General features: G+C 46.8%; 1 protein-coding gene across 4 annotated transcripts in view; it reads left to right on the forward strand.

Moving 5' to 3' along the window:
- PTPRM (protein tyrosine phosphatase receptor type M) overlaps nt 1–14,527 on the forward strand; it is a 745,411-nt gene that overhangs the window by 700,100 nt on the left and 30,784 nt on the right. For all 4 annotated transcript variants that reach the window (XM_087869969.1, XM_087869970.1, XM_045781827.2 and 1 more), the window contains one exon: nt 14,149–14,265. In XM_087869969.1, coding sequence (XP_087726095.1) covers nt 14,149–14,265 — 117 coding nt within the window. The remainder of the gene's footprint in view (nt 1–14,148; nt 14,266–14,527) is intronic.

Here is a 14,527-nt window from a genome sequence, read left to right on the forward strand (position 1 = left end):
TGACAGAGCGACGTGGAGAAAGGGACATAGTGGACATGCTGCAGGAAGAGAGGATGTAATCTAAAGGCAGAAAAATAGTCACTGGATGTAACAAGGAAAAGGTCGTTGGTGACCTTCTGCCTGAGTAGTTTCAGAAGGATGACCCGTTAGGGTCCTTTGATCGTACGCAACAGAAATCAACTCAGGCTAATTGAATCCAAAGGGAAATTTACTGAAACAACGTTAGGAGTTCAGCATGTTGATGAGAAGAAGAAGGCTTGCAAACAGGAAAAAAGGCACCAAGTCCAGAGGGCCAGTGAGCAGACGAACCTCACAGCCAGTCTGGTCAAGGTGCTGGTATGGAGAGGACACATGTGGACAACTTTTGGGCCATTTTCAATGTGCTTGGGGTTCCCGTAACAGGGACAGGGCATCTGACTATTCCAAGTTGATTCTTATGCTCATCCCTTGCTGTCCAGGGCCCCGAAATGACAAGTCACCCCATGAGGAAAAACGAGTTCCCTGAAAGGAAGTCATTAGGGAGATCGAGTGACCCAACAACATATATTCACAACAGATGGGAAGGGCTGAAGCCAGTCCGCAGGGTCAAGGCCAAAGTAGAAAATGAGGACATACAGACTGAGTTTAAACTTGTCAGAAACTTAGCTGAGAAGGGAAGACAGAGAAACATGGCAGCCGGCAGAGGGCATTAACAATCAGAGGGTATTTTAAAGGTGGAAGACCTTTGAAATGTTTATGTGTCGAGGAAAGAATCAGAAGAGAGAGAGAAATTGAACATTAGCAAGTGAACAGTCAAGGGAGTTTTTCTCCCAAGAGGACAGGAGGGAGGGGATGCAGAGCACTGGTCTTCAGTTCAGCCTTATGAGGGCTGACATCTTGTCCTCTGAGCCAGGAGAACAGAGGCAGATGAGGATGCATTTGAATAAATGGAACCAAAATATAAACCACAACCTTGGAATGGCACCCTCTCCCAATAACATTCATTCTCCCGGTGATGATAAGCGAGGCCGTGGGCTGAAAGACTTGAGGAGTTTGGGGAAATAGCTGTATTAGGGAGGCCCAAGAACGCAGGGGAGGGGGTTGGCCTGGGGTAGGAGCTGACATGTTCCTGTCTTAGGAAGAAGGTAAGAATAGGGAAGGGAATCCGCGAGATGTGGTTGGCGGCAAGAAGGGCCAGGCTGCGCGGGAATCCTGTAGCCGGAGTGGTCACAGAACTGACAGAGGGGAACACGAGGGCCAGCCAGTTCTCTCCGCCCAGCCTTAGTTTACACATCCTCAACATGAAGGGTCGTGGGCCCAATGAGCTCTAAACTTCCATGTTTATATGCAGAATATGTGTATGTTTATTGTTTATGTGCTGGCTCCGAGATCTGTTTGAATAACAGCGGCATCTGCAGCTGAGCTCTGTTTTAATGCCGGTGGCCCTGGGACCTCCCCGGCGCTCCCTGCGTCCGCTCTGAACACCAGCAGCAGGAGGAAAGTGTGGAGTCTGGATTTTCAAAAGGGGATGAGTCAGGAAAAAGACATGAGTGTCGCTTCCTCGGGAGAGAGCTGTCCACTCCCATTTCTTCCACACCGGTAGACATGGATTTCGTAGCTCTAGAGCGGAACATTGCAGTGTGTGGGTACTGAGGGGACGAATCCTGTTGGTGTTCTATCTATGTTTAATTTATGCAGACCGTAAAAGATGCTCAGTCTATAATTTATAAACTTTCTTTTCAAAATGATCTCATCGGACTACAGTAAATTATTATTTGGAGAGAAGGTATTCTTTTCAGAAGTTCTCGAAATTGCCTATCACCATCCACTGGCTTATCAAGGGACACGATCCAGCAATCTCACATTTCCGATCAGTGGTACCACCTCTGTCCCCTGCGTGAAGCAGGACAGGGGTTTGGGGGAGAATGGGACTCCTTTAGAGAACTCTTGCCAGCATTTAATAAAGATATCTAGGCACACCCCATCGTGTTCTGTGTAGCTGCAAGCGTGACTTTTGCATCTGGAAGACTATCTCCTGGTGCATAGAAATAGTTATTTTACTCCCCCCAAATCCGTTAGAGAATCAGCATTGTTACTTAATGTCCATCAATCCAATTTGGATAGCAAATCTACTTAATTGAAAGGTAAACTGTGGTATAAAGATGTGGAAAAACAGGCACAACTTTAAAACAAATTCATTCCACTAAGACTACTAAATTGGGGGACGAGTTTGAAAAACGTGAGACTAAAAGAAAACAAATACTCTCAGAATAAAACAAGGAGAAAACCACATAACTTTATTCTTCAATTTTACCGAAGGCTTATTATGTGCTTCAAATTACGAAGTACTGCATTTTAAGGCTTAATGAGGTTTCTTAGGTAAAATTTAATACCTATAATGCTCACCCTAATTTCTGGAAAATGCATTCTGATAATGTTCCTGTAAATAAATATTTGTGTTTGTGTGAGAGAGTGTGTGCATGGGTGTGCGTGTGTGTGTGTGTACGTACCTGCATTTTGAAAAGGGAGCTGTTCCCCTCTCTCACATTTGCTCACGTGGGTAACTAGACTAGACTACTCTTCCATAACTTTCACAATCCCTGCACTTGATAAAAGCTTCTTCCCAGGTATATTCATCACACACACACATGCACACACACACACACACACACACACACACACTCCCTTGCTCACACATCCGTCCCTCAGTTTCAGAAATGCATTCTGCCTTGTTGAGAACAGCCAACTGCTATTCGTTCTAACTGCAGACATGAATTAATGAATTTTCCATGGGGAAGACAGAGCAGTCTCATATCTGTTTCACACACCTCCTGTTTCCCTGCTGTGGTCCATGTCAGAAACCTTAACCCCTCAGAGTCTTTGTTCGTCTCTCCTGTGGCTCTCCTGGTGCACGTGCGGGTATCAGGCGACCTCTCTACCTGCTGGGGGTGGGGGGCCAGAAGGACAGAAGGGAGGATCCCTGTCTTTAAGACATTGACAATCCAATATTAGAGGCATGACACACGATTGTATACCAAAAGCAACAAAGCATCCTTGGGTACCATTTTGCCCTCCCCTGCCAGGTGACAGGCCCCTGGGCAAAGACTAGCTTATCTCCTCTGTGAATCCTGAAAGGCTGGACACATAGAAAGTATTGGAATTTAGTCAATAAGTGTTTTTTGAAGAAGTGGAAGAGGGAATATATAAGCTAGTGCAAAATAACTTATTTGATCCAAGGGAGATTTCTGTTTACTGCCCTCCTTCCCTGCTGTCATCCGTGTTGGGAGAACAGGCTGAAATCTAAAGTCACACATTTTTGTACAACGAGGTCGTTACGGGTGTGAATGAAGGTCACTGCGGCTCCGTTGGTTATGACAGAAATAAATCTACATTTAGCCTACCTGATTAACCCTTTTGTATTAATTCTCAGTTCAGCCTAATCCGTTACGTCTCTTAGAAAAAAATTGAAAAGGCGAAGTGATTTTTTTTACCTACTGGACAATGAGTTGTGAATTAGGCTTTGGAGCCGATTCTTGCCCTGCTAGGAGTCCTCTGACGCTTTCCTATCAGCCATCTCCAGCCCTGCCATGGAGCGGGATATTGCAGGATCAAAGCACATGTGCAGGTCTGAATACCAAGCGTCTCTCAGCACACGCTCTCCTGGCTCCCTGGGTGACGGCCAGCGGCGTGTCGTTCAGCTCTTTAGCATTCTCCAGCTGACCCCACGGTGATGCCGGCTTTCCTGGTCACCACCGTCAAGCCCTGTCGCTCGCTGTGTTACCACAACTGACTCGCCCTGGAAAGTCCTCACGCTGGTCTCTGTCTGGGCTCCTGAAGAGTCAGTGCTTTCCTGGCCTGGCCTTGGACCCTCTCTCGACTCACGCCGTTCCCACGAGCCTGATCTGCAGTTGTCCTGGTGGGCACCTGCCTTCGTGTCTGTAGAGCTCTTAGCGTCCGTGTGCAGCAGATGGACAGGGTGCCTGGGGCCAGGGCATCCTAGCCTGAGAGTTCTATAGCACAGCCCCGGTCACGTGTGTACCTACACGGGCCGCATCCGCTGTAGTTTCTCGGCTGTGGGCTCAGATGGCACATGGGATGATTTCAGGGCTGCAGTAGCCCTCCACCTTTGTTCTGCTCACATGAGCACCTGAAAATTGCTTTTTCCCCCACTTTGCACACTGCAGTTATATCCTATTCTTCGGTAATTTTTTTGAAACCCACAGTAAGTGATGTCCTATCTCAAATGCAAAATTTTTTTCCCTTCTCTACTTTCTGGATCTGCCAATTTCATCTTCTGAGGCCCTGCTCTGCCTTGCCCTCAAGGCTTGGGGTTATCTGGCTGAGTAAATATGTGAGTAAATTCTGGGCTCCTTCCAGAGAAGAGGGCCAAATAGTGCAGTGAGCAGTTTTATGACCATACACAGCTTCTCTTTTTTGGGGTTTACCTCTCTTCACTTTAGACTGTCTCCTTTGAGATACAGAACCCTGATCCCTTAAAATTTTTGATGGACAGAGAATTTTTATTCTAGAAAGGCGAGGTACATTCATCATATCACCAAAGATCGATTCTTTCATAGATTCTTGTTATAGGGTGGAGAATCCAAAATCAAGAGTGGGTTTGTGGGAGTTTCAGTCCATTCAGCTGGCTGAATCACATATTGCCCATACTCAGGATAACTTACATGATGCTCAGTCAGGAATTAGGTAGGTCATCCATCCCCGCCCCTCAATTCTTCAAAGTCTCTTGATCTGTTTAGCAATTCCTATGATAACCTAAGAAACAGGACAGAAGAACAGGCCAGGGAAGCCAGTAACTCATGTACATTCCTCTTTGGGGCTTCCTTAACCCCTAGAGCCATTGATCTTCCCAAAGAGATTCACTGGAACAGGTGCATATCCTCGGACTATCTCACAGGAATTTAGCCCAGATCCGTGTTTCTGAAATTAAAGCGGATTGTCTTCCCAATCCTGGCATCAACCGTAGAGTGTAAGCTGTTGTAATCAATAGAGCACGTGACATGCTACACTTCTGAACCACGGAGGTGCTGGCCCAATGGTAAGGGGGCACAGTGACAACTACCACTAAGAGCTAGTGGACATTTCTCATACGCCAGCCAACGCGGTGGGTCTTTAGGCCCTCACTGTGGCTCTGCGGTGTAAGCATTATGCTCTCCCCACCTCCCAGATAACAAACTGAAGATTTCAGACGTTATGCAGCTAGCAACTGTCGGCTCACGATTAGGATTCCAGAACCACACTCTTGACTACTATGCGATATGGCTTCCCAAAAACCTCATTCTAGAGTCATGTAATCGGGATAATTATCAAATTTGGGATAATTTGAATAGTCATATGACCGTACTCTCCTCATCTTCAAATAAGGAAACTGAGGACCAGAATGTTTCTGTGACTTTCACAGGGTCACATGGCTAGATCGTAATACAGCTAGAATTAGTCCCACGCTCTCCTGCGTGCCAACCAGGCCTCTTTCCATTACACCATGCTGTGTCATCACTAAATGTGATTTTCTAGAGAGGTTACTTTTTTTATTGGTGGTCCTTAAAAATAAATTTTGTGCCTCTGCCTAGAAAAACGTGTGTGTGTGTGTGTGTGTGTGTGTGTGTGTGTGTGTGTGTATTGGGAGTCATGTGTTCAAGAACATTTCTGGTCTGTAAATAAGCCAGAGAGGTCATATCCTGGCAGCCCAGGAGAGGCAGGAGGCCAAGTCCCTGAGCTCACCTCTAGGAACCCTGCGGTGTATCCATTATGGTAATCACCTCATCTGGCTTCTGCAGGCAACCAATCACTCTCTCCTCCACAGCTGGTGACAGAGACGCCTGACACGTGAACCTGGGTCGTCACCCAAGCCCAGCCGGCTCATGTTTGCATCCCCACATCCAGCTTGCACTCCGCCCTTAGCAGCCCATCCCACCTGGGCATGGAGGCAGCTGGCTGGGCGGCAGAGAGCCCTGAGGTGGTTCCAGGGATTGCAGGCACTCTCACAAAGGGACTAGTCCCCTTTACAGATGTTAGTCCTGCAGAAATCCATTTCCTGCGTTCTCCGCCTCTTCTCCAACATCCACCTTTTATCCCAACACCATTTCTGCTGTTTTAAAACAGCACCAAAGTTCAACTAGGACGGTGTTAGAAGCAGCTGGAGATCATGAAACAGGGACCGTTCCTACTGCTGTCCCCCCACCACCCCGACAGGTACTCAGGACCACGCGGGCCTCCTAGAGATGCCTCTGCCAGCTTTCTGCATTTAGAATGCCTTCCCCGTCCCAGCCATCCATGGAGACGGCACTTCAGCTTTCTGATCTCATCTGTAATGTGGGCTCCCTGGTGCAGCTTTGAATCTCTTCCTTTAGAAGTAATATTCTTTCCTCTGACTTCTAATAGCCGTTCTCATTTTGTTAATTTTAGCAAACATTTACTTGTGCCAAGCATGTTCTATCTAAGAGCTTTACGAACAAGAATCTAGTTAATCTTCACAAACGGTTATTATTATCCCATTGTACAAATGGGAAAATGGAACCACAGAGAGCTTAGGTAACATGCCCAAGGTCACACGGCTGAGAAATGAAGCCAAGCTTTGAACCCAAGGAGGGCGGCTCCAGGAGATGTGCTCATGACTACTAACCTTGCCTCTCATGTGGTGCTGAGTTAGACTTGTTATTTCCATGCCTGTCTCTTCACGAGCATTAGAGCCACAGCTCGTTCCTCTCTGTGCTCCAGCAGTGGCTTCCAGGCTGTCTGAATGGCTGGCAGGACAGCCTCGATACCACTGCCCTGAGCTCAGACGCAGGCGTGGCCACACTGAAGGCACAATGTGGACCCCTTCAGTTTCCTAGTCTGCCTCTGAATCTCTCCCAGCTTCGGATTATGTGTTTATAAAATAGAGATAATACTGTGACCCCACAAAATTAGTGTGAGGTGACATGCAATCAGATCATTCTAGGGCTTAGAACAATTGTAACTTCCACACGGTCTAGTCAGAACTGTCTCAGGACTTGCATACAGTCAACAGATTTAAAACTTTATAAACCCGTAAACGCCTGTGTAAATCTAAATTGTACCCCAGTGAGAGAAAATATGGGTCCTTTTTCTCAAAGAGCTATCAGATTTCACCCTAAGAAATGTCCCCTCGGGAGATATATAGATATAAATATAGATGTAGATATAGATACACATATAATGTTATCATTGCTTAAAAGATTTCCGAAACTCATCTTTCAGAATGATCTTTAGAATGCATGACACGCACTCCCTATTGTCCTCAGCGATGGAGAGCCTCCCTCCTGTGGCAGGAGGACTTACCTTTGGGGAATGGCTAAAGGCAAAGCCAAATCTACTGAATAAGGTGGGAACAAGCCGTCTGGATAAATGTGTTCCTTGGAAGAGCTGATGCTATCTGATCTAGTTGGGTAGGACTGCGTTCATCCACATGAACTAGAGAGAAAAGTAACAAGACCGATTCCTCAGATGGCCTGTAAGATGACCCCTGCAACTCCACAAGGTCCATATTAGTCCATCCATTTCCTTGCAGCTGATGAAAACAAATGTTATGGATATGGGTGTGACCTTGTGCGTTATTACAAGTATTATATATAATATTAATTAACACGTGCAGTTGGAAAACCAGATAGAAACCCAGGAGCTTGGGGGGGAGGGGTTCAACAGAAGCTTGAAGATGTGAAAGGGGGATTTACTCAGGCTGTGAAGTGCTTTTCCCAAATTCAAACTATCCAGACCTCCAGAAGTTCGGGATTTAGTGCCAGTTTCAAAATGGTCTTCAAGGATGTTGCCTGAGGGAGGGCCCAGGGCCAAAGGAAGCAGGTCTGGAACTAGGAACTAGGAAACCTCTTATAAGCCAGGTACTTATGCAAAGCCTTGATCTACATTATGTCAGGTCATCTGCCCAACCTCCCTATGAAATCAGTGCTATCATCTCACATTATTTAGGAGTAAACTGAAGCTCAGAGAGTGTAAGTCACTGGCTGCAACACCACAAGCTAGCAAGAAAAAAAACAAATGCTTGTCCATATGACTTCATCACACTGAGACCTAAGCATTCTGTATTTTCAGGGTATTTAAATGAATGAATGTTTTTATGGCTGCGAGAGCACTGTAAAAATTTTTTGGGGTTATAATAAATCTGTTCCCTTGGAAACTTGGCTGGCAACTGCTCCTGGCTGGGGATCTTTTTGGTAACTGTGCTTCTAGCAGCGTTCTAGCTCTTGCTATCCCAGATCTCTATCAAAGCTGTACTGGGCTGGCCCCGCACACAGCTATTAATAGAACTGTGGTCACTCTCCCTTTGGATGGCTCTTGTTAAAAAAAAAAAAAAAAAAAGCCTGTTGAAAACCTCTTGACAGATCAAAACTCTTTAACAGTGACTTTTTCTTCTTCCTCCTTTCTACCCCTTTACAGTTGGGTTTATTGGACTACACGATGGTGCCCCCAGTTTAAGAGCTAACATTCAGTTCCTTAAGCCTTCTTAACTATGAGTTTCTTAGCAAAATGAGTCCTAGGACCCATGCACAGTGCACATAAATAGACCTTCACAGTGGGCCCCAGGCTCCTTCCTGCCAGCTGCTAGAGTTGGTGGGAACAGAAGACACCGGGAGAAATGCAGTAATTCGTGATCCTGGATAAAAATGAGCGGTAGTTTCAGAGTGTGCTTCTGTTCTCTCTGCTCGCCCCCAGCCCTCGTCATACCCTCTCGCACCCTAAAAAGGCAAGGTAGCTAAAATCATTGCAGAGCTTCCCACCTGGTATCAGTGCCCGAAGACAGACCTGGCAAGACTGAAGAAAGTATAATCCGCCTTGAGTTCCCTCCCCGCAGAGAGCCTTGGACCTGGCACCGGCGCTTGGGTGTGCAGCCTCTCCCTCGCCCCCATCCAGCTCATCACCTGGAGCCAGTCACTGGCCGTCCCTGCACCTGCCTTTCTTCCGTTTCTTCACTTTAGGACACAAGAAATGGAAGGAATGAAGAGGACAGGACGGAGGCCGGCCATAGCCCGTGCCAGCTCTTTCTCTCCAGCCGATCGCTTGCGCTCCCTGAGCCACTGTGTGCAGCCAGAGATGGGAGAACACAGCGATTCCAAGGGCTGGACCCCAAGCGTGAAAGCCTGTGCGGCAGTTGTAATGATCTTGAAAATGAGTGCTTGGAAACTGGCTGTCTCTGGGATTCCTCCCAGCTCTATCGGAGAGGCATCGCCTCCCTGCAAAGCACAGACACGGTTTCCTAAATCCTGTGAGAGTTCATCAAAGCACCCTAGTGGAAGAACGGAGTGACTGCTCCCAAGTCCACCCGGTCCCCAGACGATGGTTTGCAGGACAGAAGAGTAAAGGGGCCACTGGAGTTTCTGTTTGTTTGGTTTTCCCTTCAGAAACCATGCACACATGTCAAACTTTGTCCTTGTTCCTTCTCCAGAGAACCCCCCTTCCCCTCTCCAGGCCCTTCGTGGACTTCTTGCCCTCTGAACTCCTGCGGTCACCTGTAGTCCGGATCACAAAATTATCACTTAATTATAAAAAGAAAAGAGGAATATCCATTTTTTTAAATGAAACATCACTGGAGCAAATGTTTTCACTGCATTATATCACTTACTCCAGTGGTTCCCAAACTTCTCTGCACTTCGAGTCACCCGGGGAGCTCCGAGGAACTGCTAATGCTTGGATGGGCACAGAGCAAGGCCTGGACTTTGGAATTGAATAACCACCCTCCTGCGGGCCTCTAATGTGCAGACAATCTGGCAGCCCCTCCCTTCATTTTAGCACTTCTGATACAGGGACTAAAATCAGCCCCTCCCTACAGATGGAGAGCCAGAGGTGGGGCAAGCTTGAGGGCCTCACCCGGGCTCACGTCCACCTCCGGGAGAGGGCCGCGCTCCGCAGCCAGCTTGCGTTGTCAATCCGTGCAACTCCGTGCGTGCTCCACAGGTCAGCGGCATCACCGGGGAGCTTGTCTGAAATGCAAATTCTGGGGCACCACACGGAATCCGAAACTGGGGTGCAGCCCTGCTTGTTTTAACAAGCCCTCCAGGGCATTCTGATGCCTGCTGAAGTTTGAGAACCTGCTCCGGAGATGTCAGGATGCCCTGATGCTGATGGTAATGTGCTGCCAGCCGCAGGTGCATAAAGCCCCCCAGGGTCTTCTGCCTTCATTGTACTTGGGGTCAGCTGGCTGGTTAAAAATGACCAACCTCGGAGATTTTTTTTTTTTTAGGCAGCTAAAAATCCTGGAATTACTGTTTTCTGTACGGTTTCATGTTTGTGGATTTTAAACCCAACAAAGACCCCCCCCCCACTCGCACTTGGAGTCAGGGATTCCCTCATGCACCCTCGCAGCTCTCCCTGGGGATGCGCCGGCAGCGGCGCCCGGTGGGTGGGGCCCAACGCATAGCCCAGTGGAACAAGCGCCGCCGCCGGGGCACCCAGGTAGTTAGCTGGGCCTGATCAGAGCCTTGCTTTCTGGGCTGGAAACTCTTGCCTTAGGTAATTGGGATGCATGGGAAGCACAGCCTGTCCTAGAAGCTGTGCAGGAAGCCCCGCGCTGCCAAAGGCAGCCAAGCCTGGCGAACCATCAGAGGAAAGAAGCATCTGGTTCTACAGTTCCCGGGCTCCAACAGGTCCCCCCAAACCACTGGTCTTAATATCTCTGTACGCAGACCCTAGAGCCTGGGAGGTGATTCAGGCCCCGGATTCCCCAGGCACGGAAAATCTGCCTCTAGAAAAGCATACGCTCCTCTTACCTTTTTTTTTTTTTTTTAGCAAAATAATAACTTGACACCAGTCCAAGCAGTTAAAAAGACACTAAAAGGAACCCAATTTAGAAAGGTTTTTAGTAGGCTAAAAACAGATGTGGCAAGCCATTTCAGGATATTCCCGGAGATGAGATGGAGAGGGCGGGCTTCGAAATGGTTCGTCCGCCCCTTCTGGGTCCGCCCAGCCAGGTGCCTCTGCACGGGAGAAGGCTCTACCCATAACATGCTCTGGAAGGAAACAGCCCCAGGGCTTCCTTTCTGCTAATCACTGCTCTGCTCCTGTGATGCTTTGGGCCGGCGTGGAAGTAGCCCCTTGCGGAGCGCTCGGAGCGGCCAGCATCTCTTTCGTTCATGCCGTTCTCTTGGAGGGCAGTGGCACCTCTCCTGCAGGGGCACAGCTGTACTTAAAGGCCCTCGGCGGCCCCAGGGACCCAGACAGCAATTCCTGCCGCCGGCGCCTAGGGGCGCCCGGCTGCATCTGGCCGGCGGGGCCTCGGGGGCGCACAGAGGATCTGGGGGGCCTTGCAGAGCCGCCCACAGAGGGCACGTCAGGGTCACAGTGCCTGTGGAACCCTAGCTCTCCCAAGGGAATTGGAAGAACCGTCCCGAAGAGAAACGCTAAGCCTTCGATACATTGGAGGGGCTTCTGGTGTCCCTGACTCCAAGGCGTTGAAGCCCCCCACACCCATATTTGTTGGAAATTTGGGATAGGGAGGGTTAAGAAGTCTAAAATAGAAAGTGGCCCTGCGATATGTCCTACAGTGATTGCATTCTAATAAGGTATCTTTATTAGATATGATGCACCCAGTATAGAACAGGGTGCAGGTATGGGCTGTGTGTTTTGTTCTCTTGTAATTTTCCAAGAAATACATATGTTTTTGAATTGTATATTCATTCCATTGAAAACTGTTTAATTTTAGAAATGCACATACATACTCCCCCTGTACCTATCCACTAGCTTCTGCTTGCTTAACTGGAATCACTGAAAGGTAAACACAAGTTCCCAATATAGAAGGGACTCCAGTATGTACCTGTAAGCATCTTTGTTAATTAGCTTTGTGAAAGTAATTAGGCATTCTATAAGTGAAATTAGGGTTGCTATCAAGTTAGACATCATCACAAATATGCATGATCTGCCCAGATTCACATTACGTCTAGGAAAGAACTGGAGAAATTATCCTTCTTATTACGGAGTATTTTAAATGCAGCAAAGGTATCCATAATGTAAATCTTTGAAATATTATATATAAGCCATAATACTTATAAATATTTATGCTTTATAAAGTCACAGATAATGTTCCCATGAGGAAAAAAAAAAGACTCCCAAAGAAGACTAAAAATTTAATGAGGACAGGGACTATCTTTGTCTTATGCTCCACTGTATCCCCAGCCCCTAACGTGTCTGGCTTACATCTTGCCAAGTAAAGCTAACAAGGCTTGAGTAGAACTGCACTGAACCGGCTGCCAAAACGTTTCTTGAGGAAGCAGCTGAGATAATGACCAGCCGTGTCCCACACTGGAAACATCAGTGTACCAAGGGGTTTGGCTTCTGGAAAAGGTCATCTCAACCCATACTTCTTTTTGTAAACACTCCTAATCTGGAATTGTCCTCCCTGCACCGAACCTATGATTTTCTCCATGAGGTCAATTCTCTATGGATCTCTTACATGCTTAGTGCGTACGAGACACACTGGCGGATGGTGCAGGGTTTGCAGAAATAAGCAATACAACACCCTTCGTGTGCGGACAGGTAAGAAGCAGGACCAGGCAGTGTCAGAAGGATATCCTACTCACAGAACAGGCACGTGTTATCAGAGCATCAAGAAGAGAGAGAGAGAGAGAGAGCGCGCGCTCTTTCATCTATGGAGGAAAGACTTTGAAGGGGTGTGGTATTTGAGATGTACTTTGAAGAATGGGTAAAATCTTCAACTGAGAAAGTACTAGTAGGAGGAGGACGTCCACGCAGAAGGAATGGCATGAGTAGGAGTTTGGATCTGGGCAAACCACTTGTCTTTGAACATAAAATATATGTGGATAAAAAGGACAGTAGTAAAAGATATAGCAAAAACATTGTTAGTTGTGGCCAAATAAATACATGCCAAGCCAAATTTAATTTCTATTTAATTTCATGGGTAGTAGTTGGAAATAGAAGCTTCTTCAGCAGGGCATGTGAATGCCACTGGGATTACAATTTGAAAGGGTTCTTCTAGGATGGTATGGGGACAGTGCCCACACAGGAAGTATCAGAGCCTGAACTAAGATTGTGACAGAGGGAATAAAAACTTGGAAAACATATTTGAGAGATCATTCAGAAGTACTCTTAGCCTTGGCAATTGGTTTTGGAGAAGGAATCGGCAGATTTTGTGCCTGGGTAACTGCAGAAATCATGGTGTCATGGACATAGGGAGTCAGACAAGGGCAGTTGATGGGGGACCAAGGATTCTCTTTTAGACGTATTGTCTTTGTGGTGCTGGAAGGATCTCCATAGGAAATGCCCACAGAACAAGGCAGAAATTGAATTCAGCACTTGGAGAAACAGGGCTAGAGGCACAGAAGTCATCCATCCACAGAGGAAGAGCAACGGGAGTGGATAGAGCCGTCAGGAATTCAAGACCGAGGAGCAGAGGCTACAGAGAGAGCCCCGGGGACAGCCACCTTGGCCTAGCCCAGCCTCCTCCTGCTCTTCCCTCCTTCCAGGCTTTCACTGAGGTCTGGAAGAGCTACAGGACCAAAAAAATCAATTTGCCAGAAAGGACCGAGTCTAACAAATTTCTTCCACCTGAGAAATCTTTAGATTAGAGGCTTCTGGTAATATGGAAAGACTGCTCTTATTTTACCAAGTTTTGTATATAGAATTTATTTAGATTAAAATGAATGTGTAATTTTAACTTGGGAAAACCACATAGTGACTTCCTTCTTCAGACAAGAATCTCTAATCTTGACTGTCGGCTCTGATTTCCTGCTCACGCCTCCTCAAAAATGTTAAGGCAACTTCTGACCTAGAAGAAATTTTAAACTTAGAGGAGGTAAACTGTTGTTAACTACCTTCTATCATCCATTTTTCCAGGCCCTTCCCTGAATAGAAATAAACAGGAAATGAATGGTCACGGTTAACTGGGATATTTGCTGTAGAAATACAACTTGTTAACTTTAGATGATTTTCCTAGGCTTTACTACTCTTAGAACTCAAATTTTGTTTTCTTTTGGGGTGAGAAAAGAAACACAAGTCATCTAAAAATTAACCTCGTTCTTAAGTGTGCAGCTCAACTTCTGTTGTTGTGAGCAAATTTTATCCTGTAAATTGCACTGTGACCCATCATTTGGGGAGCTCCAAAAGAGAAAACAAAACAAAAAACAAAAAAACACCCTAAACCCTTCATTCCCTTTGTGCTTCCTACAGGTCAAATGCTGCAAGTACTGGCCAGATGACACAGAGATATATAAAGACATTAAAGTCACCCTAATAGAAACAGAACTACTGGCAGAATATGTGATAAGAACATTCGCTGTTGAAAAGGTAAGTTTTCGCACTACTTTGAAAGCTATGGTCAGGCATTAGTGAGACTAGCCTCATTAACTTCCCTGGGGTAATTTCTATGTGGTCATACCTGAATGCAGGTAGGCTCTATCTAGTGATGCCTCAACATTGCACCTTGCCTCCGAGTCTATAATAGCTCAGTTCCATCTTTGAAGTGAGTCATTCCCATTTCATAGGAATCTGTATGTGGCCACCAAATCAAAAGATAAGGCCGATCTGTCTCTTTCCCTTTTCTGTTTAA

This window comes from Ursus americanus, chromosome 19, assembly GCF_024610735.1.
Source record: "Ursus americanus isolate L20-20 chromosome 19, mUrsAme1.1.p, whole genome shotgun sequence".
Taxonomy (NCBI): Eukaryota; Metazoa; Chordata; class Mammalia; order Carnivora; family Ursidae; genus Ursus; species Ursus americanus.